Here is a 23,685-nt window from a genome sequence, read left to right as displayed (position 1 = left end):
TTCCAGCACATTATTAGGAGCCGTTCTCCCCTCAGCAGCCTCCACTGGTGCGGTCATGTGATCTCGTGCGTGCGTGTAATGTGTTTACGCGCGTGCATGTGTGTGTGGCAAGCCGGGGTGTGAATCCTGCAGCAACAGATCCCATGGCTCATGACAGTTAGTTAATAAACACTGGCCTGTCAACAGCTGCACATGATGTAATGTGGAACTTCTTCTCACCCACACCACCCCCTCCCTCCCTCCTCCCTCCCTCGTTACAAGTAGCAGGGTGTTTGCAGAGCACCAGTCTGGCAAGCCAGAGTGAGTGTGTGTTCGCTCAGTCTCCCCTGCTATTTCTACTCCTCACTGGGAATTTACCAAAGGAGCATGTTTCCAGCCACCTTCAAAGGGAATTCCATGTTACAACGTCTGATGTAGACTTATCAGAGGCTGCTGCCAACCTGTTGAGTGAAGCAGAGGATTTGCCAGGCAAGACGTAAGTTATAGATGCTCATTTTCTGACGCACGTTGACACGGACACAGAGGGCCATGGGTAATTGGTGCGATAATTTGCATTTGAGAGAGAGAGAGAGAGAGAGAGAGAGGCGCAAACAGGTCAGGATCAAATTGCTTACACACATTCCAAATGTGGCCACATACCCAGCAGGCATAATAATTTATGTATTAACATAGACAAGGCTTGGAAGATCCCTGTGCTCACACAGCTTGGTGTGATACATGCAGTGTCCCTTTGGACTTCAGTGTTTTTCTGTTTCTTTTCCTAACCAGCTGCCATGATGAGAGAGACAGACCGCAGCCCAGTCATGTTCCTGTCAGCAGGGCAGCTGGGGCTAGGCTACACATGCTGGACATTGTGATTGAAAGTCCCAAGCAGACCTGGGTTCAAATCCTATTAAAATTGTTCAAACACTTGGAGCATTTGCATGGAGTGCCAGGTGGTGGGTGGGACTTTTCAGTTGGTTCCATTGCATCAGGAAATCTCATCAAGCGCCGGCTAAAGCATTTGAAATGATTCTGAAGCACTACTTGAACCCAGCGCTAGCCCGAAGGCAGGAAACCCATCTGATTTGTTTCAGGATGTAATAAGGTCTTCCTAAGGGCCTGTGTTTGGGGTGCGATCGGTGGAGGGAAATGTGTTTCTGCAGCGTTGAATCCCTGATGAGCTAGACGATGACATTACGCTCATTGTTTTGATGAAAAGTTTTAACCCAAGCAACCCTAATGAACTTGTGTGCAGTGGCGCAGTGACACAACACGTTTTCTTCCATAGACCAGCAATGAGTTTGTGAGTTTTGAAGGGAGTTTGAAGTCTTGTGTCACTGTCGCAGAAATTAAGGATATTCATTAGAATTCAAATACATTTCTATCAGTTACAGTAGATTATGTCCCTATGTCATGTTTAATGCAGTATTTGCAGTTCATGTTTTATTGCACGTGACATGAGCGCAGAGCAAAAATATGTCCATTCATTTTGCCAGATGCTCCTAGGCTTTTTCTTAACAGAGCAAGCATATTTCATTTGAAATGTGTCACGTGTGTGTGTGTCTCTGGCTGAGACATCTACAGCACAGCAACACTCCCATATTCAACCTGTTGAAAGGCAACACAACATGAACAATTCTTCCCCCCCCCTACAAATAGGGTCAGCTACGTTAGGTGTGAAACCCTGAGCCGACTGACGACGTGTTAGAAAGGGCGTCGGGCGAGGGTTGTAATAAAAACACACTCGATAGAATGCGGATCGGAATGTAACAAATGTCTGTCTGTTCATCTCTTAGGAGTGAGCTCACACGTAGCACATGACTTGCTCAATAACTCACACCCATCCTGTATCTCACACAGCTGTGTGTGTGTGTGTGTGTGTGTGTGTAAGTGTGTGCGTTTGTGTGTGTGTGTGTGTGTGTGTGTGTGTGTGTGTGTGTGTGTGTGTGTGTGTGTGTGTGTGTGTGTGTGTGTGTGTGTGTGTGTGTGTGTGTGTGTGTGTGTAAGTGTGTGTGTAAGTGTGTGTGTAAGTGTGTGTGTAAGTGTGTATATATCATATGTATTTACAGAATGTGTGGGTGTGTATAAATCACACTGTGGAACACCTTGATCACATGGGCACGTTGTTTGATGACACTTCCTGTCTTCTCCAGTTAATTCCCCCTACACTCCCCATGTGTTAACTAGACCCTATAGGGAGCTCTGCTTTGTGTACAACCTGTTGTTCCTCACTCAGCTCTCTGTCTCTGCTGTCTGTCTCCTTCAGCTGTCTCATTGGCCCTGGCCTAGCTCTGTTTGTTTTTCCATATCCAATCCTCCTGGCCTTGTGGACACACACATACACACACACACAACAACCCCCCCTCCCAGCCACGCACACACACACACACACATACACACGCATGCACATTCAAAGGTCTCACATACATCCTTTGCTACTTTTTACACATATCAGCCTGTAGACAATTTCAAAGTGCTTGTACCTTTGACCTTTACCATTTAACAGTGCCACTGTCATTGTTACACCTTGCTGAGAAAGGCTGTAGCTATAGCCCAGTTAAAGCTTCACCCCCACAACAGCACGTTAAAACAGTACAGTGATACAGAAGGGCAGCAACAGGGAGTAAACACATTGGGTGTGTCCCAAATCACACCCTATTCCATTTACAGGATAGTGCACAACAGTACTTTTGACCAGGGCGCCTTAGGGAAGCTAGTGGTTGGCAGATTTTGTAGAGAGCAATGACAATGTACATCTTTAAGCAAACTAAAATTACATAAGTGTTTAATCTTGGAGATAATTGAACTTTTTGTACTTATCTCTAATACCATGATGACTTTTGGTCTGTCTGTCTGTCCGTTTGTCCGTGTCTGTCTGTCTGTCTGTCTGCCTGCCTGCCTGCCTGTCTGTCTGCCTGTCTGTCTATCACAAACCTTGTCCCAAATGGCACCCTATTCCTCAGGTAGTGTGCTACTTTTGACCAAAGCCCAATGGGCTCTGGTCAGTAGTAGTGCACTACCCGAGCTAAAGAGACAGGAGGTTGAGGACATATTGGACTGATCATCATACGCCATCTGTGCTGCTAGCCTGCCACACAGATGGACCTCTCTCTTGCTCTCTCTCTCTCTCTCTTGCTCTCCTTCCCTCCCTCTTGCTCTCCATCCCTCTCCCGCCCTCCCTCTTGCTCTCTCTCTCTCCCTCTCTCTCTCTCCCGCTCACTCAATCTCTCTCTCTGCCTCGCTCTCTTTCTCTCTCTCTCTCTCGCTCTCTCTCACTCTCACTCTCTCTCTCTCTCTCTCTCTCTCCCTCCCTCTCACTTGCTCTCTCTCACTTGCTCTCTCTCTCTCACTTGCTCTTCTCTCTCTCACTTGCTCTCTCTCTCTCTCACTTGCTCTCTCCCTCTCACTTGCTCTCTCTCTCTCACACTCTCTCTCACTTGCTCTCTCCCTCTCACTCGCGCTCGCTCTCTCTCTGTCTTTCTCTCTCTCTGTTTCTCTCTCTCTCAGTGTGTCCCCCTCTCTCTCTCTCTCTCTCTCTCTCTCTGTGTCTCTTTCTCTGTGTCTCTCTCGCTCTGTTTCTCTCTCTCTCTGTTTCTCTCTCTTTCAATTCAATTTCAATTTAAGGGCTTTATTGGCATGGGAAACATACGTTAACATTGCCAAAGCAATCTCTCTCTTTCTATACCCTCACATTCACATCATGCTTACCTCCCACCTCTCAATGATTGAAAAGTAATAGCTATCTGGGAATTAGGAGGTAGCCTAGACTCCTCTCTCTCAAATCTCCAATGTATAATTATCCTCCCCATTCATTCTGCACCCTGCCTGAGCAATCTGGATGAATCATTCACAAAACGAGGCCTTGGCTGGGGGGTGGTTCCGGGTTCCAGCCTGACCCCCTTTCCTTTATAGCCCTCCTCCATTCAAACACACAGACAATATAAATAGGGTCCCGGGGCAAGGGCCGGTGCTCCAATCAATGTCAACCATCGCTATCCATCCCAGGCTGACTGACACTTCCTGGCAAGCTCATTTTTCTTTTTTGGGGGGGTGGTATTGATCCAGGCTGCATCCAAAATGGTACCATATTCCCCATATAGTGCTATTTGGGACACATGTACTACCTCGCCAATTGGGTTTTTCTTTCGACGTGAGAGTCCATTTTCCTCTTGTTTTCATTGCATTATGTGATAGATGAAAGTGCTAATTGAGAACTCATGCAACAGAACGCATGTCTGGAATCATTCTCTCTGAGAATTTACATGGCACTGAGAGACCAGATGGTGTTTGCCGACCGAGTCGGTCATTGTGTTTCGTGATGTGTTATGACCAATAATGTTCAACTGCCAACACACAACACCAAACATTTATCAGACGTTCACTTGTATTCAGCTCAGAGGAAATGGCAAAATGTAATGGTGATTGTGGGTGTAATCATTTGTAGCCAAAATGTTTGTTCCTCCAATAGAAATAGTTTGGGGTTTAGAGTTCAAGCGACAACAACCAATGGATATCTCTGTTTGATCTATCCCTCTATAAAGCGGCCTTATTGGTGTACGGTTCTTTGCTTAGTGGAGAAATGGGAATAAGAGTAGTTGAATGTTTAACTGTATGGGTACAAAGGGCAGCACTGTCTCTGACACACACTTGTGAGTCACCAGACTCAAAATGGCCAGAAACAAAGAACTTTCTTCTGAAACCCATCAGTCTATTCTTGTTCTGAGAAATGAAGGCTATTCCATGCGAGAAATTGGCATAGAAACTGAAGATCCCGTATAACGCTGTGTACTACTCCCTTCACAGAACAGCGCAAACTGGCTCTAACCAGACTAGAAAGAGGAGTGGGAGGCCCTCGGTGCACACGTGAGCAAGAGGACAAGTACATTAGAGTGTCTAGTTTGAGAAAGAGAGGGCCTCACAAGTCCTCAACTGGCAGCTTCCTTAAATAGTACCCACAAAACACCAGTCTCAACGTCAACATTGAAGAGGCGACTCTGGGATGCTGGCCTTCTAGGCAGAGTTGCAAAGAAAAAGCCATATCTCAGACTGGCCAATAAAAAGAAAAGATTAAGATGGGCAAAAGAACACAGACACTGGACAGAGGAACTCTTTCTAGAAGGCCAGCATCCCGGAGTCGCCTCTTCACTGTTGACATTGAGACTGGTGTTTTGTGGGTACTATTAAATGAAGCTGCCAGTTGAGGACTTGTGAGGTGTCTGTTTCTCAAGCTAGACACTCTAATGTACTTGTCCTCTTGCTAAGTTGTGCACCTGGGCCTCCCACTCCTCTTTCTATTCTGGTTAGAGCCAGTTTGTGCTGTTCTGTGAAGGGAGTAGTACACAGCGTTGCATGAGATTTTCAGTTTCTTGGCAATTTCTCGCATGGAATAGCCCTCATTTCTCAGAACAAGAATAGACTGACGAGTTTCAGAAGAAAGTTATTTGTTTCTGGCCATTTTGAGCCTGTAATCGAACCCAAAATTGCTTATGCTCCAGATACTCAACTAGTCTAAATAAAGAAGGCCAGTTTTATGACTTCTTTAATTAGGACAACATTTTTCAGCTGTGCTAAAATAATTGCAAAAGGGTTTTCTAATGATCAATTAGTCTTTTAAAATTATAAACTTAGATTAGCTATCACAACATGCCATTGGAACATATGAGTGATGGTTGCTGATAATGGGCCTCTGTACGCCTATGTAGATATTCCATAAAAAATCTGCCATTTCTAGCTACAATAGTAATTTACAACATTAACAATGCCTACACTGTATTTCCGATAAATTTGAAGTTATTTTAACGGACAAAAAATTGCTTTTCTTTCAAAAACAAGGACATTTCTAAGTGAACCCAAACTTTTGAACAGTAGTGTATGTGAATACTTAAGCTGATACTTAAGATAGCCCAAATTCACCATCAAATAGAACCTGAATGAATAACATACCTAGACAATGTCTATAATTTTCTGATATTCAACAGCAGAACACCATACAGATGAAGGATCTTAATTTGAGCCAGGTTGCTACAGCAGGAAAATGCCGCAACCGGAATTATTATGTAGATTATAATTTATGGACATTTTGTGTAAGGGTTGATACATTTTTCGTTAGGGCAAATCAAGTCTGACATTTTTCAAGTGGAAATTGTAAACTTTGGATGCCTTTTTCTTAAACATTGAATACAATTACAAGTTTGCATTTCCTGCTGTGAAGGAAAATTCTCAGCAACAAAATAATGATTAGATCAAGATCCTACATCTGTTGATGGATCAGTGCATCCACAGAACAATAACCTATCACAGTGCATATGTCATTTAAGTGATGCTTACCTATTTACAATTGTATATAAGTGATCATAATGCTATTTTCTTTTCTCATTATCCTCAGCCAGCCTCTCACCTCTCTAGTCCACCCCCGTGCAACCCCAAAAGCACCCCCCCCCCCTCCTAGTTTCTCCCTCAGCAGATGTTAAAAAGAGTGGTTTCCCCCCTCCATAACCCTCCACCTCCACCCTGGCATCTAATTAGGGGTGTACACAAAGACTCCCAGATGTCAGGATTGTCCGTGGACCTTTGATTGCATCCATTCAACCCGGCTGACTTGCTGGCTGGCTGACTTACTGTCTTACCGGCTGGGACGAGCGCGTAATATGGCCGTAGACGTGTGTCTCTCTTTGTTGTCTCTGTGCCGCCCCCAACAGAAGACTGGTTTTACACAGTGGTAATTGGGTTTGGTGTAAATCATTTAGAGAAAGGAGGGGTTGTGGTGTATGAGGAGATCGGGAGATGAGGATAGGGAGGTCCCCGTGGGATTGTATTTCATGATGATCGCGTGGGCCAGAGATCATCACCGCCGTAATCTGTTCCTAGTACTCTATGGCCTATTTATGCTGCTGAGTTCCCTTGGCCAATAAACAGACTGGTGAGACCCCATCAGCTTCTACAGCATATGGGATAGACTGGGTATCAAACCCAGGTCTCAGGACAGTGTTAGCCCTCTGAGCTAAAGTCTATAACCAATTCTTCAGGACTATCCCAAATGTGCCAATCACACCAAAACGGTTACTCATCACAGAAGTGTATGTTCACTGAACCACCTCTGTTACATACAATTATAATAATAATACACTTAATAATACTATATGCCATTTAGCAGACCCTTTTATCCAAAGCGACTTACAGTCTTGCATGCATACCTTTTACATATGGGTGGCCCTAGCGGGAATCGAACCCACGACCCTTGGCATTGTAATTGTATGAAATAATATCCCTGAGCTCCTTTGGGGACATTTCCAACCACTTGGCCTTTTCATTGACGTTACCACGGACGTTTGAATCTGACGTCTTTGTAAAATATCACGTGGCGCATTTACATCGGCACATGTTATTGTAGTCTTTTCACCATTCAGCTGGTGATGTAGGACACTGGCCTGCAGACGGACGTCCTGCCTCGTGCGTTTTCTCTCCTTTGCTTTTGGCCAGTTGCACATATTTCTCCGAACTTGACCATGTCAGAAGCTGCTTATCCAAGATCGAGAGTCAGTTGCTTTATTCAACCATTAGGTTTTGTCATTGTACGTTATCGCGTTTCCCTACCTTTCCCATTCTCATACTGTATCTGACTCCAAATGTGTTTGGCTCAGCTTCACGACCTCCTATCGACCACCTGTTTCTATACAACCTTACTGAACTGCTACACCACAACCGTAACTTTTGCCGAGCGTGAAATGCCCCCCCCCCCATTCATTTCAATGAAGACTGGGCATAAGCTGCACGGCTCCATTAGAGGCTCTCACCGCTCAGCGTAAATGTATTCTCTGGTTCTAATTTCCGGACTCCCCTCCCCTACCTTCAAGCGAAATGGTGTCATTGCATTTGACTGGTTAATCTATTATGTTTTTCGAGTCAGGGCAGTCAAGTTCAAACGTTAATCCATTTGAATCATTTGCTCTTGATTACCCACAATCCCTATCTGGGCGTCCGCAGGAAGCGCGGGGGCTTTACATCCATTCTAGTCTTTAGAGAGAAGGCACTAACTGAAATGTAATCTTAACATGGAATGAGAATTACAGCTGAACGTAATGTCCTGGCACACAAAGGAATCAGACCTGGGTTCAAATACTATTTGAATCATTTCAGCTACTTTGGACATTTGTTGTAGCCTGCCAGATGGGACAGGTTTTGTAGTTTTGTGACAATTCTATTGGTTCCGTTGCTCCAGGCAAGCTCAATGGAATCCAGCTAAAGTATTTGAAATCATTTCAAATAGTATTTGAACCCAGGTTTGATTGACGTCAAAACTACTGAATGTAAGATCATCAGGGAGAAATGAAGAAGAACAGAAACCGTCTGTGCTGGTGGCATAACCAGAGTAAGCCTGCATGACGCCCTGTCCTGTCGTTGATCAGTCCCCTTCCTTCCACGTTTAGATGTAGAACAGCAAAAATGGGCTGACCAGAGACATGTCATCATAATGACGTCATTTCAACCAGTTTCTGGGTGTAATGATGTAATCTCAACCAGTTTCACCGGTGCTGGGGTAAGAGCAGTGAGTAGTCAATTGGGTTTGAGATGAACAATTTCTGTGTGGGTGTGAAATGCTACCTGGATATTAGCAGTATATTGACTGAAACTTTTGGATATGGGAGATTGACATTGGATGTAGCGTAGCATTTTGACGTCAGTAGTATACTGACTGACAAGTGTAGTCAAGCCATTGAAGTCTCAGACAGGGTGGAACAGACAAGCCAGAGACAGAGGGCCTTGGGACCAGGGGGATGTGGTTAGAAGACAGTCTGCGAGGCAAATAAACCTGGAATAATTCAGCATTAAAAGAGATGAATTGTATTCAGTACCCAAAGCAATTTACACAGACTCAAGTGTAAGTTGCTGTTGAATCAAAAGAGAGATTTTCTCTTTTGAAGTGGCTCCTAGAATACGTAACATACTGTAATCACACACACACACACACACACACACACACACACACACACACACACACACACACACACACACACACACACACACACACACACACACACACACACACACACACACACACACACACACACACACAGAATCCATACATTACATACTATACAGCGGTCATGACAGAACGTCCCTAACCCTTGGCGGTCACTATGCGACCTTTGACCCGGGCGCTTCACTGATGAGGAGGTTGTGTGCTTACTCTGTGGCAGGGCTGAGCAGAGGCACAGAGCCTGCTCTTTGTAGAGGAGTAGTATGCGTGAAGTGAAGTGTTTATTTTCTCTCTTAGCCTGCATTGGCCCGGTCGCGCTGGTTCCCAGCTCTGTTTGGAGAAGCCTATGAAAACATGGAGTAGGAGAAGGGAGGGGGACAGAAAACATATAAACTCAGGGATGATCAGTGGAGTGAGGCTCTCCCTCTCCCTCTCTCCAACACTTCCGGTTGCTATCAGGTTAGCAGAGCGAGCAGGCGGGCAGCACAACAATAACAGAGCCAGAGAAGCGGTAGGGAAAAAGCGAGAGATAGGGCGGGCAGCCAGGAAAGAGGGAGAGATAGAAAGGGTGAGGTAGAGGGAGAAGGAGAGAGAGAGGGAGCGTGGCGGTGCCGCCTTCTCAGCTTCAAAGACGCAAAATATAACATGGACTCTGAGCTCTACTAACGTACTACAGCCTCACTACTGATGTACCCAGCAGCCAACTGGGAGGACCAAGGGTAATGTCTCTCCTGTACAAAAGAGTGATATTTGGCTTCTCCCCTCTTCTCCCCACTCCTCCCCTCCCACAGTGGCTCCCAGGGCCGTGGCAGCGGGCTGCAGTGGAAGAGGAGGACCATGAACAGACACCTGGAGAGGAGGGAGCAGCTAAAGAGACTGTCGCTGGACAGCAGCTTGGTGGTAAGTCAAAGTGGAAAGCTCCTCTCCCTCTGTGTTTGTCTCTGTCTGTGTCTCTGTCTGTCCATCTCATTCTCTCTCTCTCTCTCTCTCTGTCTGTATCATTCTTTCTTTCCCTCTCTCTCTCTCTCTCTCTCTCTCTCTCTCTCTCTCTCTCTCTCTCTCATTGTCTGTCTGTCTCATTCTTTCTTTCCCTCTCTCTCTCTCTCTCTCTCTCTCTCTCTCTCTCTCTCTCTCTCATTGTCTGTCTGTCTCATTCTTTCTTTCCCTCTCTCTCTCTCTCTCTCTCTCTCTCTCTCTCTCACTCTCTCACTCTCTCTCTATGTCTCTCTCTCTCTGTCTCACTCTCTCTCCCTGGCTCTCTGTGTCAAATAAAATAAAATCAAATGTTATTTGTCACATGCGTCGAATACAACAGATGTGGACCTTACTGTGAAATGCTTACTTACAAGGCCGTAACCAACAATGCAGTTCAATAAATAGAGTTTACTAAATATAAATATTTACTAAATAAACAAAAGTATAAAATATATATATATATATATATATATATATATATATATATATATACAGTATATATATAACACAATAAAATAACAATAACGAGGCTATATACACGGGGTGCCGGTACTGAGTCAATGTGCGGGGGTGCAGATCTATGTCTCTCTCTGTATCTCTTTATGTGTCTCTGTCTCTCTCTGTCTCTCTCTGTCTCTCTCTGTGTCTCCCTCTCTCTATGTCTCTTTCTGTGTCTCTGTCTCTCTCTTTGTCTCTGTCTCTCTCTTTGTCTCTGTCTCTCTCTGTCTCTGTCTCTCTGTGTCTCTGTCTCTCTCTGTCTCTGTCACTCTATGTGTCTCCATCCCTCTATGTGTATCTGTCTCTCTCTGTTTCCATCTCTCTCTGTGTCTGTCTCTCTCTCCCTGTGTCTCTTTCTCGCTATGTCCCTTTATGTGTCTCTGTCTCTCTCTGTCTCTCTCTGTGTCTCCCTCTCTCTATGTCTCTTTCTGTGTCTCTGTCTCTCTCTTTGTCTCTGTCTCTCTCTGTCTCTCTCTGTGTCTCCCTCTCTCTATGTCTCTTTCTGTGTCTCTGTCTCTCTCTTTGTCTCTGTCTCTCTCTGTCTCTGTCTCTCTGTGTCTCTGTCTCTCTCTTTCTCTTTCACTCTCTGTGTCTCCATCTCTCTCTGTGTATCTGTCTCTCTCTGTTTCCATCTCTCTCTGTGTCTGTCTCTCTCTGTCTGTCTCTCTCTCTATGTCCCTTTATGTGTCTCTGTCTCTCTCTGTCCCTGTCTCTCTCTGTGTCTCCCTCTCTCTATGTCTCTTTCTGTGTCTCTGTCTCTCTCTTTGTCTCTGTCTCTCTCTGTCTCTCTGTGTCTCTGTCTCTCTCTTTCTCTTTCACTCTCTGTGTCTCCATCCCTCTCTGTGTATCTGTCTCTCTCTGCTTCCATCTCTCTCTGTGTCTGTCTCTCTCTGTCTGTGTCTCTCTCTCTATGTCCCTTTGTGTCTCTGTCTCTCTCTGTCTCTTTCTGTGTCTCTGTCTCTCTCTTTGTCTCTGTCTCTCTCTGTCTCTGTCTCTCTGTGTTTCTGTCTCTCTGTGTCTCTGTCTCTCTCTTTCACTTTCACTCTCTGTGTCAAATCCCTCTCTGTGTTTCTGTCTCTCTCTGTTTCCATCTCTCTCTGTGTCTGTCTCTCTCTGTCTGTGTCTCTCTCTCTATGTCCCTTTATGTGTCTCTGTCTCTCTCTGTCTCTTTCTGTGTCTCTGTCACTCTCTTTGTCTCTGTCTCTCTCTGTCTCTGTCTCTCTGTGTCTCTGTCTCTCTTTCTCTGTCACTCTCTGTGTCTCCATCCCTCTCTGTGTATCTGTCTCTCTATGTTTCCATCTCTCTCTGTGTCTGTCTCTCTCTCTGTGTCTCTTTCTCGCTATGTCCCTTTATACACTGCTCAAAAAAACACTTAAACAACATAATGTAACTCCAAGTCAATCACACTTCTGTGAAATCAAACTGTCCACTTCGGAAGCAACACTGATTGACAATAAATTTCACATGCTGTTGTGCAAATGGAATAGACAACAGGTGGAAATTATAGGCAATTAGCAAGACACCCCCAATAAAGGAGTGGTTCTGCAGGTGGGGACCACAGACCACTTCTCAGTTCCTATGCTTCCTGGCTGATGTTTTGGTCACTTTTGAATGCTGGCGATGCTTTCACTCTAGTGGTCGCATGAGACGGAGTCTACAACGCACACAAGTGGCTCAGGTAGTGCAGTTCATCCAGGATGGCACATCAATGCGAGCTGTGGCAAGAATGTTTGCTGTGTCTGTCAGCGTAGTGTCCAGAGCATGGAGGCGCTACCAGGAGACAGGCCAGTACATCAGGAGACGTGGAGGAGGCCGTAGGAGGGCAACAACCCAGCAGCAGGACCGCTACCTCTGCCTTTGTGCAAGGAGGAGCAGGAGGAGCACTGCCAGAGCCCTGCAAAATGACCTCCAGCAGGCCACAAATGTGCATGTGTCTGCTCAAATGGTCAGAAACAGACTCCATGAGGGTGGTATGAGGGCCCGACATCCACAGGTGGAGGTTGTGCTTACAGCCCAACACCGTGCAGGACGTTTGGCATTTGCCAGTGAAAACCAAGATTGGCAAATTCGCCACTGGCGCCCTGTGCTCTTCACAGATGAAAGTAGGTTCACACTGAGCACATGTGACAGACGTGGAGAACGTTCTGTTGCCTGCAACATTCTCCAGCATGACCGGTTTGGCGGTGGGTCAGTCATGGTGTGGGGTGGCATTTCTTTGGGGGGCCGCACAGCCCTCCATGTTCTCGCCAGAAGTAGCCTGACTGCCATTAGGTACCGAGATGAGATCCTCAGACCCCTTGTGAGACCATATGCTGGTGCGGTTGGCCCTGGGCTCCTCCTAATGCAAGACAATGCTAGACCTCATGTGGCTGGAGTGTGTCATCAGTTCCTGCAAGAGGAAGGCATTGATGCCATGGACTGCACATCTGGGACATCATGTCTCGCTCCATCCACCAACGCCACGTTGCACCACAGACTGTCCAGGAGCTGTCCAGACTCATCAGGAGCATGCCCAGGCGTTGTAGGTAGGTCATACAGGCACGTGGAGGCCACACACACTACTGAGCCTCATTTTGACTTTTGTTTTAAGGACATTACATCAAAGTTGGATCAGCCTATAGTGTGGTTCTCCACTTTAATTTTGAGTGTGACTCCAAATCCAGCCCTCTATGGGTTGATAAATTTGATTTCCATTGATAATTTTTGTGTGATTTTGTTGTCAGCACATTCAACTATGTAAAGAAAAAAGTATTTAATAATAATATTTCATTCATTCAGATCTAGGATGTGTTATTTTAGTGTTCCCTTTATTTTTTTGAGCAGTGTATATCTCTGTCTCCCTCTGTGTCTCGGCCTCTCTGTGTCTCCGTCTCTCTCTCTATCTCCATCTCTCTTTATGTCTCTGTCTCTCTCTGTCCCTCTGTGTATCTGTCTCTTTCTCTCTCCTTCACTACAGCTCAAACAGGTCAGAGAAAAGTACAAACCAGACCTGTGTACAGATGGTCGGGATTTGCAGTTGCACTTTTGGGACTACTCCATTGGTCCCATTGAGGTTAACTCAATCAAGTGCAGCTAAAGTATTTCAAACAAAACAGCTACTATTTGGCTTTGAACCCAGATCTGGTACACTAAACATACCCTGTCAGACGGTTTGAGAAAAAGCAGCCTCCTCTGGCTGTGTTTGTGTCGACGTGATTGACAGGCTTATCTGTCCCCCGGTGTCTCGAGCGACACACAAGACTGGAGAGTGGAAACTTGTTTTTTGTCAGGGTTAACTCAAGGTGAACCCGGTATTAAGTGCTCCTTTGGAATGTCAAGTACAAGCACGTCTGTCTGTGGTGGTGGGTCTCGATTAAGGCCTTTTTTTATGTTTTCACATGGTTCTTTCCAGCATGGTTCCAGCAACTATGGTGGATGTTTAACCAGGCCAGCAGAGTACAACCTGCCCTAGCTTGACTTGGTTTAGACCTAGTGTAGTGTGTCCACCCACTATGCCCTCTGAAATTTCACTTCTTTATGTTATAAAACAAAATACATTCGACCAGGATATTCTTCATGTTCTGAATCATTCAGTTGGGGTCTTTCTTTAATATATCATTAACGTTATATTCAAAATATGTCGGACACATCCGAACAATACGCAGCAAACTCTGTTTATCAGAGCGGTGTCGCTTCTCACAGCAACATGTGGTGGCGGTATATTCTGCAGAGTTGGTTCATGACACGAGCTGAATTAGATGTGAAAGGTGTTGGCGATAAAAGCTCAGTGCTCTGTAGACATTTCACAGAGATATGCTTGTTTTTCTGAGAAATCTTCAAAAAAAGAACAGGAACTTCCCATTAATATGAAAAGCCATATACTAAAATATGAAAATACTACATGTCATGTCTCAAAATTGATATCTATCTTACCTTTATATTGTTTTATGTCCTTCGGAATCAAGAGGAAAGATGAGAGTTCAACGGTGAGCCTGTCAGTTTGCCTTAATTCTCTAACGGCATCCCGCCTAGCTGACGTACTGCTATTTTGCAGATTTTTTCGGCACTTTTATTCCCTGGCCTCCATTGATTTAGTTACCCTTAATCTTGGCCATCCTACAAGGGTAAAAACTCCAATAACTTGGAACGGATTACGATAGAGACGTGAGGGTTGGACCATTGGTGTTCTCAGAGGAGTATCTATGCAATTTACCCATTGGTCAAAATAATGCCTTTTTGATTGGACACCCTCCCTAGTGGGAATGAGGTTTATGTGTATCAGAATTACGTGACGCAGAAATGATTGGTTTTAGGTCATTTTCAGAAGAGAATGAAATCAAAAAGTCTCTAATTCCCATCTAAGATGTTGATTAAATGGTGGTCATGAAATTATACTGAAAAGTGGTTCACTTTCCCTTCACCATGATATGATCATACCCTCAAAGCACTTCAGAAGGACATCATCACGTGCCTGATTATTGCGCCTTGTTTATGGCACCCTATGTGATAGCAGGCGGTGCAATTACCGTTTGAAGATTTGGTGATATGGTGTTTATTGCTTTCATTAGACACGTGCTGGCCTGGTTCACTGTCATGGCTGATACTGGGCCATATTAACCAGACGCTGTACCATGCAACAATATTTGTCTGGTCATTTAGTCATGCATGCGCTGTCTCTTTCTCTCTCAAGGGACAGCTTGAGCTAGATGCGGCTGTTTTATAGTGGACACATGAATCACATTATGACTATTAGACTTGTAGACTTATAGGCACAATCGCGTCATCTACCGTGCTAGTTCCCAGACATTTCCGTAACACTAACATATGTTGTCTACAGAGCATTATGAGTTATTATGTGTGTGCATCTCGAAATTGTCGCTGCATTATGACTCATTGTGAGGGTTTGTAATGCATTATAGATATTGGTGACATAGAAAGTGTTACCGACAGTTCTTATACCAGCTGGAGTATATAGGGGCAGAATGTTGTTCCGTTGCCCTAGGAGAGGAGCAGAAGGAGCCCTGTAGCATTAGTAGAGGGCTAACGTGGAGCTAGTGGCAGAATGGGGCCAGCGGCGCTGAGTCGTTACCCAGGGACGGGGGCACTATGGTGGGACATGTCTGGCTCTGGCCTGCCCTGGTGAGGAGGGATGTGGAGGATCCCAGCCAGGGTTCCAGAGCCCTCGTGGCCCTGGCAGAGAAACTCACTAAAGCCTGTAAACACTCCCTTTCCTGAGAGGATATGAGCTTCCCGATACATTTATTTTCCCAGGCATCTGCGAAAACAAGAAAGGCCATTTCTGACATTCCGTCTGGCGACAGGCCCAGCATTCTTGTTCCCGTTTCCAGCTCGAATCCGAATGTACCTGTATCTGGTCACCGGTTAGACAATGGGTCTATGAATACAGGCATTTTGTGTAATTGTTAAACACATTGTCCGCCAGTAGATTTGAAAGCATTCTCTTTATCGGGTCCCTTTGTTGGGATATACAAAGTATTTTGACAATGTTTGTTAACATGTTTGCCGGTGGTATTTTTGCTGTTACCAATAAGGTTTTGTTAAGATAATAACACTTCTAAAGGTTTCCATTTGGTGAAATTATATTTAGGTGCAAGTTCCATTGAAGCTCTTCTTGTTTTGCCCACTGTTGATTGAGATATGTATACCCTTAAAGCATTTACCTTGGGGTTCCTGCACAAGACGCACACATCTGCTGAGTAAGGCCAGTAGGCCAAACCTCTCAACCATTTCAAAACCTTCTAGAGTCAAAACACCACATGTCACCTGTCTACAGAGCAGCTGTGGCTAAATATTTACCTCATCTATTCTTCACTGGATGGATTACATGACCCCCTGGCTCACAAAAAGAGGCATCCGTCACTGTTCTGAGTGTTTTATTGGATATATTGAGAGATGGTAGTGACTCGACATATGTTTCCTCCACAATGAAGCTTGTGTTTGGGGAAATAGCCAATAGAAACACGGACCATTCTGGGTCAAAGCTGTTTGCAAGGTACAGACTGAATCTTTCCAATATTACAAATGACATATGTGAAGTACATATTATGCATTTCTGTTCATAAGCAACATGTAGTTGGAGGATAGTGTTGGTTAAGTTAATCTGCTGGTATTAAGATTCACTACTGTCCAGTGGAATAGTACCTACTGTACACATGAAAGAATATATCCGGCTTTATTGATCCAATTAACTCCAATAGACTTTATACAGGAAGTCATTTGGGTTTAACCATTTAATAACCCCATGTCTCTAAAGGAAGGGCGTAGGGCGAGCTGTAGCATAACTAGGGCACTCTCTGCCTTACATTACATAAGAGATCTGTGTTGCTGGGTGGATTCTCTGGGTATACGTATTTTTATCAGTTAAAAGTCTGCCTGCTGCAGATGAGACTGCTCTTAGTCATGCAATTATGCAGTGATGCAGTATATTGTATCTGAATGATGCCCTTCTGTGTCTGCTGCCTCTGCCTGCCCACAGCCCCATCAGAGTCCTCATGCCCTGTCACTTCTCATAGTACATGTTAGTACATGTTAGCCATGCATGCACCATGGATGAGGCCAGACCTACAATTATTAAACGGTTAATCTGCGATTGGTACATCCATTTGAAATAACTTATAAATGTACCTGCCTCATGAGGTTATGGTGACCGCTTTGGTATTGTTGTTTGAACTGCAGACTGGCCCTTCAAAGCTATGGGGTGGGTTTCCATTTGTGAAATTATACAGGTTTTTGTCTATTTGAGTTGCCGAATTCTAGTAACTTTGGGATGCAAACTGGGAATTTCGGGAAATGTATCAGCATTTTGCAAATGTCTTTCCATCTGTGACATCCGGCGCATGCCGTACGATGATGTATCGGGAGGTATCAAGAGAAGAAGGGGTGTGTTTATAAATCAACAGACATGAAAACAACACAATACATCATAAGGTCAAACGCATCAACACACCCTAACGTGAGTAAGCAGCTCAGAATACTGTTCTTTCTGCAACCTCTCCCCTACTTCCTTCCAATATTGCATGTTATCCGTGCAGCTGTGCGTTCATGCTTAGAGATAATTGACAAAAAAAAAGAAAATTGAAAACACTCCACCTGGAGGGTTAATAGTCAAGTGTTTCACGTTACTGATTAAAAGCTCACTGGTTAGCTGTGAATTGTTGCTGAATGAACAGCATGTGGGAGTACTTTACTGTTTGTCTGTGTTGTGTTTTTGGGCAGAGCTGGGTTCACGTAGTATTTGTTTTCTTTGAACGTTTGATTGAGCCATTCCGGAGTGCCATTTGAGCAGGGTTTGCACCTTGCACTTTTGGTACTATTCCATTGGCTCCATGTGCACCAGGCAAGCTCAGTCAAGCGCAGCTGACGTATTTGAAAGGTAACAAATACTATCCGAACCCACGCCTGGTTTCTGGGTAGCTGTCAGGCTCCTGGTTCTGGGTAGCCTTTCCTCATATAATATATTTGATGTGCTCGTTTTTGTTCCATTGTTGTTATCCAGAGCCTACATGTTGTTTCATAGACCTACTCCACATTGGCTGGAGACAGAGCAATAAAACAAGCCAGAAATGGGAGCATATCTCCAAAACAGACAAATTTGTTTGGATTATGCGTCATTTAAGTGCAAATGAATTGGAAGATAAGCCAGCATGGAGTCTGGTTGGTAAAGCCTGTTTTTTCACCATAGCCATATTACAGCCAGGTACCACAATGCCATGTAGAGACATATACATAACACATGGAGCTGGGTAGCAACTACTGTGTACTGGGGTAGACATGCTGGTTAAGGGGATTGGGCTCTCACATTACTACATTACTATGCAGTCCAATGGGGAAGTTTGATATCACATCTTATGGCTTAAACGACTGTGTGTAACTGAGAGTTCCAACCAGTGTAGAAATCCAGTGACGAAATACACTGTGGTCAGAGGCCAGTTCTCACGCTAGACTATGGTATAACAGCGTGTATAACTCTTAAGGGGATGTCTCCACAGTCCACACACTGTTTTGAAGGTGGCTTAGGGTTACTATGACATGTGTCAAATAGTCATGATGGAGAGAAGGGATCAGGGTTTACTTCTCTCCCCCCCGTGTGTGTTTAAAATGAACTTCTCCCGGAAGGGGTGCCCCAACCTCCCAGCCTCTTTCTCCATGAAAGCCTCTCTTAGTGGCAGGGACATACCGCTCATACCTGGCACGGCCCACAGGAGTATCTGTGTGGTGTGGGAACAAGGCAGAACGCGGGGCCACTCTGGCTCTTACTCTGGCTGAGAGCTGAAGGGTTTTAAAGAAGTTTACCCCCAACCTCTAGTCTCATGGGAACTGCCTTGGTGGAGTTGGCTCTCATGAGGCTAGAGAGAAATGATTACAGCCTTGGATGTTGGATCACGATTCCCCAGAGCTGAGTTCCAACCAAGTGGTATCCCCCATAATCACCTTATCCTGTGGGTAAGAGTAGTCGGGCGCTCGGCCTCCTGTTTGCTCATAAAACCGGTTTAATCCCTACCGAGGTCGTTTTGATGGTGCTACTGGCCACTCGTCTAGTTTTCCGACCTTAATGAGATTCGTCTAGCCCCTGAGACACAATGAAACTTTCCTCTGGTTTTATTTCCTGCAATTATGAATTCCATATGGACTTGTTAATCACATTCTGTATAACATCTATTAGGTATTTAATACACATATTAGATTATATTTCTGACTCACAACGTGTCTGGGAAAACATGGTATAATGAAATCGTTCTAGGGAACGGCACCTTGTTGGGCGTTTGAGACATCATACTAAATCTCACGAAGTTGATTAGCCCATACAAAGAGGACATGTGGATACAGTTACTGTAGAGAAAGCACTGAGTGGCATTGCTCTTCACTAAAGCATTCCTCTTTAACTAATTGTAAGAGCCACATGTGACTGTATACTGTAGGTTTGTGGAGAACCCTGGCCTGCTATTTGTTGCTTGCGTTTCTGGTAAATGAACTCTAATAAATAGGCTAGCAATCCATGAGCCGTAACAGTCATGTTTTTGCGCTCGCTCTGCTAGATGATGAGGAAAACATTTCAGTTGACCTGTTTATGTTCTGCTAGGCAGGAGAACTCTCTCTTTTTCTCTCTTTCTTTTTCTCCTCTCGCCCTCCCTCCCCCTCTCTCTCTCTCTCTCTCTCCCTTTCCCTCTCTTTCTCTTTCTCTCTCCCCTCTCTCTCTTTCCCTCTCTTTCTCTTTCTCTCTCCCCCCTCTCTCTCTTTCCCTCTTTCTCTCCTCTCCCCCCCTCTCTCTTTCTCTTCTCTCTCCCCCCTCTCTCTCTTTCCCTCTCTTTCTCTCCCCCCCTCTCTCTCTCTCTTTCTCTCTCTTTCTCCCCCCCCTCTCTCTCCTGCTGCTGTGTTCTGATGTTTGCTGAAGTCCCTGTGTCGTAAGTTATCTGTGTTACACATGCTTCAGTAATGATCCTGAAAAACACAATTTCTCCACTAAATGTAGAGTTCTGTCGCTGTCAAACCTCTTATTTAACCATCCATGAGGCTATCGGTTATTAAGTTGGCGAAATCAAAGACGAGAAGCATTCAAAGGGACAAAATAGGCCTCTCAGTCTCTTTAGGTCAACCACTAGAGTTGGTTGGAATTTGGGCCGTTGGAGAAGAGAAGTTACATCTTCGTAAAGAGGACACTGAGTTTGTCCTCTCCTCGGTAGCTTCGAAGCTACAGTACCGAGGAAAAAAAGAGCCAAGAGCCCAACATGTGTAATTGAACATCAGTTTCCCCCCCATCCTATAAGATGTCCCTTTGTTGCCCTGTTGAGTCAAGAGGGCCTCCAATTAGGGGAATTTCTCTTCTTTACCCATCATGCCCTAGATGAAAGTGGTTGCCGTGGCCATGTGCATATTCAAACATTGGTGCACACAACACCATGCGCACACACACACACACGCACGGGCGCACACACACACACACGCACGGACGCACACACACGCACGCACACACGCACACGCGCGCACACACACACACACACACACACACACACACACACACACACACACACACACACACACACACACACACACACACACACACACATACATACATAATACTATCGATTCTCTGTGTCACTCTTCCTGAAAGAGCCAAGAGCCCAGGGAACAGGATAGCAGTTCACAGCTATTTGTTTTAAAGGCCCGAGGGACTCAACTATCTTTAGGTTTAACCACAGGCTGAAAGAAACTGCTCTACTATAATCAATGACTTCAGATTCAGGCCCATTGTGCCCAATGATGGTGACACGGCAATAGGATAGAAATAGAAATAGAGTGACTGGTAATTATACATTTATGGACATTTTGTTTCAAAATCTCAACAATGAACTACCCCAGTCAACTAACTGGTAGAAACAATAGTTCTGAAACGTGTGAATCCTCTTCCTGTGATTCCCCGTGTTAAAAGCCAAACGTGCAGATAATCATTGTCCTACTAGGAAGTGGTCCATCCTGGCAGTCGACATTGCTGCATGTGTTTTGTCCATAGCTGTTAACCACGCCCACATGGAACTGGCAGTGCTGATGTCTTTGGGGGTTTATTATTATAATGGTGTGTGGAACTGTGGATCACTGATCCAAGATCAGGGCTTATTGGCAGAGTGTGGTTCAGGGGCCTGGGAGTGAATGAGGCAGAGATTGGCAGAGGGGCAGCTAACAGGATTGAATGTGGCGGATTAGAGCCTGGGCCTTGGGGGAGTGGTGAAGGGTGGAGGGGCCTCCACACTGCATCTGTCAGTGAGGGGAAGAGGGGATGCCCACCCTTTCAACATGCAGCTGGGACTAACAGGGATCGAGGGAGGCCAGACTGCCCTGCCCAGGAACACTGAACTAGGGAAGGGCAACAGAGAGGGAGACCGGCTGGGTGGTTGTGAGGGTGAATGGGTGTGATCACATCCTTATCAGTCTCCAAACCAAGTTATGACCTGTAGTCCGTTGTCTGTTAACTCTCTCAGTCCCCAATGTTCGGGATTCATTCACCACACCCCATCTGGAGATTTGGATGGACTCGCTTATTGGTGGATAGCCTGATTGGTTTATTGATTGTAGAAGATTTAAAGGTACATTCAGGGATATGACATCATCATGCACAGCAGGGCAACTTCCTGCTCAGAAATCGACAACAACATCAATCTGTCAAGATTGGCACTATTAGCCTCCATCCAATATGTGTATGCCTCAAGGGAGGGCTCAAATAGTCAGATATGAATTTTGTTTTTGTTGATTTCTGCATGCAGGAAGTTGCCCGGCTGAGCATGCGATGATCTTTCTAAATCTATGTTTAAAAATGTATACATTTCTGAAGAACACAGTGAGGTAATTCCCTTTCCACAAATCCCTAGAGGGGTTTCATATTTTACAAGAAGACTACTGTTTAAATCCACCCTGGCTTGGTGCATGGCGCAAGGTCTGGAAGGATCTACTTTCCATAAATCATTTCCCCTCAGTCCAGGAAATATTGACATTTTCCGACATTAGCCCGACTACTGAGTAAATAAATGCAAAAGCCACTTGAAAACACTGAAGAAACCAGTCTTCGTTTGGTTTAGTTTGACAGATACTGTTTATATTATATTGTTAGAATGATTTTGGTTTTAACTGATGTGGTAGACATCGGAGAAGAATTTGAGGGGCCATTGTTTGAGTACAGAATATCGTGAAATCTATTAGGGTGTGAATGGGGAAACATGTCGACATACCTTACTGGTTTGGCCTGTAGTGTGAGACGCTTCCAGGTGTCCCAGAGAAGGTGAGTAGAACGTCCATGCAACTGGCGACCCCTTGTAAAGAAAATTTTAAAAAGTTAGGTTGGTCATTGAACAATATAGGATTTTCTTTTACCAAAAAAGTTATATATTGGTTATTGAGCAATAGGAGTCGAAAAAAATTGCATGTATTCTGGCATCATCGTACAATTGTATTGTAAAATCAGTATACAGGTGTCTCGTCCTGTTGAGGTACTACCAATATTACTTTCAATTCATTTACTTGAAGCTTATTGTTAGAAACTGAATTGTCAAAGTTGAAGTAGTTTATGCAATTGATTACATAACTGAAAGGTGACTAAAGCTGCGATGCAAATCCAACGAAATGTAGACTATGTGTGTGATTCATTATGCGTCAGCAACACTTGATGAGAAAACGATTAGTCACCTAGATTGGATTTACGGATACGACAGGCCCCTTTGATTTACAATTACAACAGAGCACACCCTAACCTGCTCAACAACTGCAGGGACATTCTGTCATAATTGCCTCTAAGAGGCTTGGCTCTGGGGTGAAGTTTCCCCTAAGTACATATCTAGTAGGATCAGTTTTCACCTCCTCCGATCCTAACCTTAACCATTTGTGGGGGAAATGCAAAACTGACTCAAGATCAGTGTCTGGGGGTAACTACACTCTACTCCAAGTGGCTTGCCCAGGCACCTGATGTGACATGTTTGTAATCTTTAGTGTGAGCTGTAATGTCATCTTCCACTCACTATAATACCTAGAGGACTGGGACCTGGAGGTGGAACTCAACTCTCTTCCTTTTGACTCTTCTGGAAGAAAACCTGTGAAACAATAGGTCAGTGTTACAGAACATCTTGGTTGCTTTTGTCTATTTGAAATAGGGATAAAAAAATACAAATTCTCAAGTTTTCCAGAAGTCTCAGTTGGGTGGATTCCTGGACCTCCTGCTCCTTCCCTCCTAAATACAGAAATCTTCCAACTGGGGTTTCTGGAAAATCTGTGACATTACCTGCATTTTGCAACCCGAAGGAAATCAATGTAGTACGTATGTGAATATGTCAAATTATGCCATCTTCTGATTGTCCTTAAATCTAACGATACTATCTACACTTAAAAACCTATATATTTTACTGTGGTGATACGTGAATAACCTCACCAGAATGCATTAGAAGTTGGACTGCGATGATCCCAGTATTGCGATATTCATTAGTATCGTGGGAAGGAAACAAAACACAAAGTGGATTGAACTTCTTTAGGAAAACAGAGCTAATATTGTAAACAAACAACAGTACGTCGTCATTCAGAGTCACATTGATTTATTTTCCTGGCTATAGCTCACAATATTTTACATACAACGGGTTTTTAAAAGACCGAAGAGTTTGGGCTGCTTCTTGTTTTTATTTTTGCCTTAGAAAAAATCTTGGCATACTGGTATCATCCCGCCCCCTAATTATACGTGCTTTTATCATTACCTTATGAGGTATCATAAAGCGCTACATGCA

At 44.6% G+C, this 23,685-nt stretch overlaps 1 protein-coding gene across 3 annotated transcripts in view; it reads left to right on the top strand.

Moving 5' to 3' along the window:
* Positions 1 to 300: 300 nt before the first annotated feature.
* The window catches only part of LOC109890615 (nck-associated protein 5), a 176,993-nt gene continuing 153,608 nt past the window's right edge, over positions 301 to 23,685 (top strand). For all 3 annotated transcript variants that reach the window (XR_004209943.1, XM_020482563.2, XM_020482564.2), the window contains exons 1-2: positions 301 to 475; positions 9,751 to 9,859. Coding sequence is in view for 2 of the 3 variants with exons in the window: in XM_020482563.2 (XP_020338152.2) it covers positions 9,797 to 9,859 (63 nt within the window). In the remaining variant the exon portion in view is untranslated. The remainder of the gene's footprint in view (positions 476 to 9,750; positions 9,860 to 23,685) is intronic.

Source organism: Oncorhynchus kisutch, linkage group LG5, assembly GCF_002021735.2.
Source record: "Oncorhynchus kisutch isolate 150728-3 linkage group LG5, Okis_V2, whole genome shotgun sequence".
Lineage (NCBI taxonomy): Eukaryota > Metazoa > Chordata > Actinopteri > Salmoniformes > Salmonidae > Oncorhynchus > Oncorhynchus kisutch.
The sequence above is the reverse complement of the archived record's forward strand: the minus strand, read 5'-3'. Positions and strand labels throughout refer to the sequence as shown.